At 35.0% G+C, this 8,833-nt stretch overlaps 1 protein-coding gene across 2 annotated transcripts in view; it reads right to left on the bottom strand.

Moving 5' to 3' along the window:
• MCUR1 (mitochondrial calcium uniporter regulator 1) overlaps positions 1–8,833 on the bottom strand; it is a 22,032-nt gene that overhangs the window by 668 nt on the left and 12,531 nt on the right. Inside the window, exons 7-8 of one of the 2 annotated variants that reach the window (XR_003397806.1) lie at positions 7,767–7,881; positions 5,606–6,458 (exon numbers count right to left, since the gene is read on the bottom strand). Coding sequence is in view for 1 of the 2 variants with exons in the window: in XM_026842973.1 (XP_026698774.1) it covers positions 6,403–6,458; positions 7,767–7,881 (171 nt within the window). In the remaining variant the exon portion in view is untranslated. Of the gene's footprint in view, positions 1–5,456; positions 6,459–7,766; positions 7,882–8,833 lie in introns of those variants that run through there. The other variant, XM_026842973.1, reaches the window with a different exon arrangement.

Consider the following 8,833-nt stretch of genomic DNA (forward strand, 5'->3'; position numbering starts at 1 on the left):
ATATGTAGCACTCTATTTAGCATTCTGTTCCCACAGAAAGCTTTTAATAGCTTTTAGGATCTCAGAGAAATTGAATCTTCTAAATTGAAAGGTCTTTTAATGACATTTTTCTATTAATATTAGTTTTTATTCAGGCCTTTTTCACAGGTGTATAGTGAATATGTAATACTTATCTCCAATCGAGGCAATAAGAACTGTTGAAGTAGTATGTGCCCCTTGAAGTTTTTTTGCAATGATTAGTTCAGGTAACAGCAGAAAAAGAAGATACCTTTCAAAACACTGGTATTCATGTAAATGAAGATGAGGTTTCTGTTAAACATTTACCTTTCACAGTGAGCATATTTTTGCTTTGTTAGCTGATGACTACCACTGTTTTCTCTATCAAACAGGATTAGCTTCTTTAGACATTTGCCACCCCCACCCCCCTCCAGTTAACTGCACTGTATGAATCATCAGATTTATAACTTGGCACGGTCCTGACAAGTACCTTAGGGCAAACTGGGACCCTGTTTCAAACAAGACAAGTTAACTGCTTAACAGCTTAGCGGAAAATATGCTGTTAAATTTTCTGAAGTCTTAGATGCATTTCTACTGAATAGCAAAGAGACACTAATATCTTAGCATAGCTTTTTTGAGATCTGTGGTCACAGGTATCCTCAAATCAAATTATTAAAACAAAACAATTCACACAGAGGAGCACACTGCAATGCACAGACTGGAAGGTAGCTAAGAGAATAAAAAAAACCCAAAAAACTCGGAAGCTTCTAAAAAAAAGCTTAAGTCTTAAACAAGGCTCCTTTTTAGAGGAAACAAAAATGCTAAGATCTCTTCAAGAATTTTCTCATGGACTTTGGGAAGTGTGAACCTTATTTTGAACTTTTTCCTCCCCTCAACTTTCATTGAATCTCAACTTCTTAAAAGCTTCCCAGACTCCAGTACTTCTGAATGGTACTGCAATGTTACTAACACGAGACACGGTAACTAACTACATCAAAGAAAAACATTGACTGAAAATGTAGAACCCCCATGCAGCATCCACACTAGACATCCTGTCTCATCTGTGCATCATCGGTGGTTAATTTTTTTAGTATAGGTTCATGCCTGTAGCTTTATTTTGTCTTAAAAGTTCAGTGAAGGAAGGTTCAGTAGCTCAGACAGGAAGGTGGTTGGTGCCTTGGCCTAGCTGGCGTCTAGGGAACACAAGGGAACTCTGCATGTAAATCACGAGGCATTAGAATTGACTTCTTTGAAAGCACTGTTATAAAACATTATCAAAATCTCCAGCCACTATCTGGATCTAGTTGTGCCAAGTAGTCTTTAAAGGGAGCTTCTGAAGTGGCCTTTGTATTTATTAATTTCTTGCATCGCTCGGAGAACTTTGTGAATATATAATGTTTAGTACACCCTTGCCAGAAGAAAACAGATCCTGGGTAAAGACAGGAGAATGATTTGGAGTGACACAAATTATTCTGGACAAAAATGAGTCAAAAGTAATGTATTTAATAGCTGCCTATTCATGGAGTAACATGCATTGCTGACAGTCCTACATAAAAGGACTACAAGATTCCTAACAATGGAGAAAGACCAAAACATGCTGGAGAGTTAAGTATACACAGTATAAACTATCAGTTTTCCCTTCATGATGAAAAATCTGCCCCACTTCCCTTCCCACCCCTTACGAAGGTAACTATTACTCACTTTATCAGTTCTGAAGCAAACCCTTGAGTCCTGTATACAAGCTTGATTTGATCAAATTCAATTGCCCACTAGAAGCATGCCATTATTATATTCACATACCATACAGTTCTGTTTAAAGTTCTTACAAAATGTGTGCCACTTACCCACAGGAAAAACAAAACCACACAAAAATCCCCCTCAACACACCATCTTTTTTTTCCCCCTCACTCAACTAGAAGAGACTTTCACGAGTAGTATTAGTCATGACTCGAACCAAGCTGATATAATTTTAGAATACAATGGGGAACCTAATGAACTTTTAAGGAGTTTGATAGGGTGCATGTCAGAACAGCAAAGGGAGGTAGGGTATTTGAAATATTACAACACATTGACTATGGGGATAAACATTGGCCCAAGATAGTTATTTGCCGCAATACTTTGTTATTCATTTCCAGTATTTTGTTGATACTAGCTAGGCATCCTCCCAAGAAAACAGGAATCTTCTTTCTCAGAATAGAGCTATTTCAAAAGGAACACTATGCAAATACTGCTATCTTCCATGATCTTTGTCTAATTAAAAAACTGCATGTTAAGGATAAGAGGCAATTGCTCTGATGTAGAATTCATGTGTAAAATAAATAATCAACACTACTACTATAAAATGTTTGGCAACAGGGTATAAAAAAAAAATTGTATTAAGACAAAGGAAGCTTTCCTAACAAAGACACAGCAGGCCCTCTATTTCCAAGAGCATATGCATTTGTTTCTGATTAAAGCAAACCCCAATATTCCAGGCAAGTACTTGATTGTAAATGCACTATTTAGGGGCTAAAGAAAATATATTGCTTAACCAGGAAGCTTTACTCTAAAAAAAAAAAAACCCAACAACAAAAAACAAAACCAAAACACCACCACCAAACAAAAAAACCCCCACAAAACCAAAAAAACACAACCCACCCCACAAAAAGCCTTATAAATTCAAGGTACGTAAGATGAAAGGAAAAATACTTAAAAACACCATTGTCAAACTAGTCATTTCTGAAAACAACTTCTCCAGATACATTAAAACATTAAAAAAACCAATCATTTTACTGTATACTTATTCCTTGAAAAGAGATTTTACATGGCAGTTTTGTTAAATATTGAATTGTCTTGAAGAGTTTTTATCATTTTAGAAATCAGTAAAGGCAGTTTACTTAAATCCTGAAAACTCAGTGGGAGATACAAAACAAAGTCTTGCTCACACCTTGCAACCATATTTCAAAGGAATTAGCCACAGTAATTTAGCTAACTTTGCTGATTAAAAGACACACAAAAAAACCTCACTGGTTTTCCAGTGCAAAGTCTACAGATGATAGCAAGCGTAGTAAGAGAAAAGTCCAGTGAAATGGTATGACTTAATATCTAGAAGTTAAAAGCATGCATTCTCCAAAGTCAATAGCAACTCAAAGTTAATAGCTGCACAGAGCTAGGATTTCACCATTTATGAAAAGGTCAGTTAAGTGAATATTCACAACTAGAATGAGGCTTATTTTAGTAAATCAAAACATTTGTGGTTAGAAAAACTAAAGCAGATTTTATACCTACATTAAAAATGTTTCCATTGGTCAACTCATAGTTTTAAGTACAACTCAACAACATTCTGGGAAATGAATGATGTGATCAACACTTCCAATAGAAAAAGGGCCAGACAGCATGTGATTTACCAGTAATAAAATACTCAACACAAACAATTTAGCTAATACATACCAGTGAGAAGGAGACAGCTCCCTCATGGATTTTACTGAAGACAAAAGGGAAAGCAAGATAGACAAGCAGTTAAATTCAGTATGCTCCCACTAACATTTTACAAGTAAATAGTTTTGTAAGAGCTCTGCATCTCTATTTATTCTGCAAAACCCAAAGAAACTTTTGGAGCAACTCAGGTTTTCCAGCAAATGAAATGATTCTCAATCTTCCCCAAAAGGAAACAGATTCCCATCTTTGCTGTGTGAACATGGAAGTTCACAGGGTAAGTGCACAACTAGTTTTAGCATAGGCAGACAGCTACTCTTGCATGCTCTCAATAGACATGGGCGGCTCCTGAAAGCAAATCAGAACTGGAGCTCAGCTTTAGCTGCATCCTCTATTCCTGCAAACTAATTTAAAGAGAGAGCCTGAGAGATCTAACATTTCTACATTAATTTTCTTCTTATACTTTTTTTCCTGCCAGGCAGGAAATGAACAGATGCATTTCTGAATCAAAGGGGAGCTACTGCAGATTTTCACAGCTGAAGTGGTTTTATAGTGAAACAGTCCCATTTATTTTTCACTTGCATCTTTTGGAAGAGCTCTGCAAATTAAAAGCAAAATATGAAGTCAGAGAACTCAAAAGTATTTCTGTACATTTAGAATTGCCTCTAATTTGAGTCAATATCAATATACAGTGTGTTTTACAGAAAAAAAAAATTGGAGAACTGCCAACTTAGGTCTCCTGTTTATGAATTTAGTGATTGACACTTGCTTTTCAAGAGATATTTAGTAGTATATCCTGATGTATTTGCTTCTCACCTGTACCAAAAGGCTAATTCCTTGAGTTTAAAATCTCTCTTTCAAAGAATCTGTGTTTGGAAATATATGGAAGGATTTTCTACCCTTTTGGAATGCCCATTAATACACGTAGTACGCATAATGAAGCTGTTAGAAAGATTTCTAGTCTGATCTTTAAAATCAGAGGAAATCAGATTATGCATCTATGCACACAGAATAGGAATAACAAGCTATTATACCACACTTGAAGACTTCATGGGATAGGAAATAACAACTATATTCTATTTATAGTGTCGTTTTCCTGAATGACGTATTAACTTTACTCCTTGTTTAGAACACTCAAGAGGTGCTGGTTTGCCTGACACTGTGCTAATTCCAGGACAATGCTGCTCTATAATCTTTTCACCTCTCCCTACCTACCCTGAGAAAAAATTTATTTGCATAGTATCCATTTTTAGCAGGATAGACCTTATGTTTAAAATTAGTTCTAAATAGTTATTTTAGCAACTATTTTTCAGATGCTCAGGCATACAAGTAAAGATGTACTGATTACATAGACATATATAGAATCATCTGTCCTGCAATAATAGTTTTCCTTACATTATTGACTGTTCTTTCCTCTTCAGTGTTAGAGTTGCTGCTGACTTCATTAATTTTTAGCTTAAAACAAGTCCTAGTAGCAGTGACTTACATTTAAACAAAGATTAAATTCAAATTTAAAACTTCCATTTATAATAAAAACTCAGCATATTCTATGAAATATTCAAAATTCTTTATTTCAGGCCAGTAAAATATCATTACAGGCATTCATCTCTTGCTCTGCATTTGCACATGATCAAAGTTGGCCCTCCCAACCACCAAAAATATTTAAATGTTTATTACAATACAGGCACATAGTTGCCAAACAGCTTTACTTTCATTAAGCAAAGCTGTGATTGTGCTCTAACAGCACTTATTACCAGTGCATAGATTGTTCTGTCCTCCTAAGAGCAAGCAAGAGCAGGAAATTTCCCTTAACTGGAGGAACACAGATGGCAGCTCTGCTACTAAAGCAGTCATTTCATCAGTGGAAGAATGAAGATATCTTGGATGCACTGTATGCCTTTATTCACTGCTTTCAGTTGTATTTACTGGTTCACATGGGCTTGCTCAGAACTGGATTGAACATCCTTGCAGGTCTCCATTACTGCTTTCACTATTATAATCGCTATCAAAGTTCCACATATGAAGAGCCAACAGGTTTTGGGTTATTTTAACAACAAAAAACCCAGAAGACTGTTGGTATGTAATTCTCTTTCCTAAGACCCTGCTTTATAACCACAATTTAAAATCTCTTTCCTTTTTAGAAGCATCAACTCCCTTCCATCAAGAAGGCAGCACCAGAGACACTTCATATCACTATAAACACAACTAGTGTATTTTACTGCATTTCAAACTTCCAGTTACAGTGGTAAAGTTAACAATTAGCATATGGAGAGGATCAAATACTTGTATGTACCAAAGGCAAGTTAGTCACAAAAACCTCTACAAATACATTACAAACAAAACTAGCAGCAAACACTGCTATCATTACATAGTACTCTTTCATGAAACATAAGTGATTGAACAGCCATCTGCAAAATGAGCTGGTAACTATAATGTTATAAAAATAGAAAAACAAACATTTGATGACAGTAACTATATGAACAAGTGTTAGAAGGAGCGAAGTAAGCATTCAGTCAACACAAGTTCTACCTATACAAGAGTGCCTCCAAGCCACGAAACGTGTAGTTTCAGTTTTACCTTAATAGCCGACTTCAGTCTGATACATGCAACTGACTCCAGCAAGTGTGTCTGAGTAGGCAACGGAACAAAATTCCATAGATTCTTCTCTAGGGCACGCAGTCCCATAAGACTGTTATAAATGCCAGTCTTTGCTTGTATGACACTTCGTAGCAGCAAGGTGTAGGGCAGTTCAGAATGGAAGGAAACAACAGAAACGCACATACCACACTTTCATCAGAGGTAAGTTTCAAAATACACACAATATGTGTACAGTTTGTTTCTAGGCACACCTTTGGTTACATTCTCAATACAGTCTGCTTTACAAAAAAAATAATAAATAAACCAGTCAAGACTTGGTTAAAGTCCAGGCAAAGATAAAACTTTTTTTTTAGAAACCAAGACAGTAGAAGTCCCTTTAAATTGATGTTTTGATTATATCCATAAACGATAAAATCCCAGTGCTACAGTAAGGCATGTAAATACTGAACCTGAAAGAAAATAAAAATGGGGAGGAAAATGGAGACATTTAATCATTAGCTCTCAGAACATTTCTTCAGTAAGCTATGTACACATCTTACTACAGTACTATAAGTGTAGCCACCACCCCTTCCCCATGTAAGAAAATAAGGTTTTTGATTTACAATTTCAAGGTGGAGTGGCAATAAAGTGACAAATAAGGAAGGAGAAAAAGAATGCAGAAAAACTGGGCTGGAAAACTATCAAAAGGCTGAAACAAACCCTTAGTTGTTTACCATTCCAAAAAAGATCAGTATGGCAAGTTACAGTTGTGAAGTGAGGAAATGAATAACAGGATTATTAAATCACAGTCAAGTATTCAGCAATCAAACAAATGAAAGCTATCTTTAATGAGGCGTATCAGTTTGCAATTTTAAAAATTTCTATTTAAAATGAAATCAAATTTTGATTTTTAAATATACACACAGAAGATTTTACCATTGTTTGCACCAGAAGCACAGCAAACACAATGCAATTTTTTTTTTTTTCCCCATGCAGAGTTCAACATGTTTTTGAGTAGGGGTGATGGGGAAAAGAATTTCCTCTCATTTTAGTAAAGTGCCTTTTATTTTCAAGTAATGGTTCTCTCTAAAGGATATGTCTGAAGTACAGTACTATGAATAGACGTAACTGTATGTGACAAAACCCATTGTGAAAGAATAATCAGAAAATCTAAATCAGAATAATTGTCTATTGCAAACCTGCTCACATTTAACAGCACTGAACACTCAGTAGCAAAATGTCAAAATATTAAAGTTACTTAGGGCAATAATGTAGGCACACACACATAGTATTTTTCTAAATGCACATGCCTGAAAAAGAAAGGTTTATTAAAGAACATGTAATGCTGAACAGTCAGAAAAGCTGAAATGTTCCATTTGGCATATAGATCTCCATGAGACAGATGAAGAAATACCAAAAATGTATGCAGCAGGCTGCTTTTATAAATTAAGTCAGGCACTTAGAAAAGAAATTTTTGGCCCTTGTTAAAATGCAGTCTTTTAGATTTCTCCTACTTACTACAGTATAAAACAGAGGGGAAAAAAGTCATACCGCCATAACCCATGCTAAATAAAGTTGCAAGTCACAGGAAATTTTGTCTGGGTTAAGTACACAAATAAGGCTGCTAATCTTGACTGAGACTATTTCAAGTATTACTTTTTTTTTTTTTTTTTTTTTTTTTTTTTTTTTTTTTTTTATGAATACAGGCAAATGAGAGTTTATCAAACATTTAACAATCTTTTAACAGTTTGACCAGAGACAACCATCACATTCCTTACCTGCTAAGTATTTAATATTATCAAGTTTGTGCGATTCAAGCATTGTTTTCAGATCTGCAACTTCTGTGTCTATTTTTCTGTCTGTTTGGGTCAGAGCTCGATCTTGTTGTGCATGCTAAAAAGAAGGCAACAAAATGATGCAGTCTGAAGAGTTTCTAGTTTATTTAGAAATTTAACCCATTCCTTCAAGTTGTATTTTTGATTCCTCATTAAATATATGTTAATTTGCATTCAGAGAGAACAAGTTCCTTCCTAGCTGATTATATCCAAGGAATTGAATACTTTGGTGAACTCGGTAATTTTATGTGATTACATGTTCCTTAACGTGTAATCTAGAAAGTGGTAGAACAGGATGCCTTATCTCAATCTAGCAGCATAACCATTAACTTCAATCTGTCCTTTGGCCCACTGATATTAAAGGTACTGCTCAATTATGAGAGCTATTGGGAAGTCCAAGAGCCTCTTGTGACAAAAGTACACCAAAGCATAAAGATTTATGGAACATTAGTAAAACTGAGAATTGGTCTTCTGATTGAAAAAAAGCATGTCTTCATCTTGTAATGATTTCTACCACAAAACCAGCTACAGACAAATTCAGAATCTGACTATGACAGAAGGCTTTTTACTTCTGTAAAAAAGTGGGATGGAACTATTACTCAGAAAAAGACTGAATGATCAAATTTGTAAACACAAAAGCTGCTGAGTTACTGGTATGTTCAAATATGCACTACTGAAACATTGTGAATCAGTTAATGATTTACTGCTAGACGTCTTCCTAGGGCTAATTCCCTATACTACAGAAAGGTAATAAAAGAAAGAGGAAGTGCTTGGTAAAACCCCCCTCTAAAATGAAGCCAAATCAATCAAGCAATGTGTTTCAGTCTCTTAACATGGGGGGGGAAAAAAATTTCAAGCTAACATTAAGAGTAGAATTCCATCTGAAGAAAATACTACATGCATGAAGTTTGAAAACAAAGTGACTACTGAACAGTTTATATATACATGCAGAGAACCTAATCATATATATATATATATATATATATATATATATATATATATATATATAT

The sequence above is a fragment of the Athene cunicularia genome, assembly GCF_003259725.1.
Source record: "Athene cunicularia isolate RWA chromosome 2 unlocalized genomic scaffold, athCun1 chr2_part1, whole genome shotgun sequence".
Taxonomy (NCBI): Eukaryota; Metazoa; Chordata; class Aves; order Strigiformes; family Strigidae; genus Athene; species Athene cunicularia.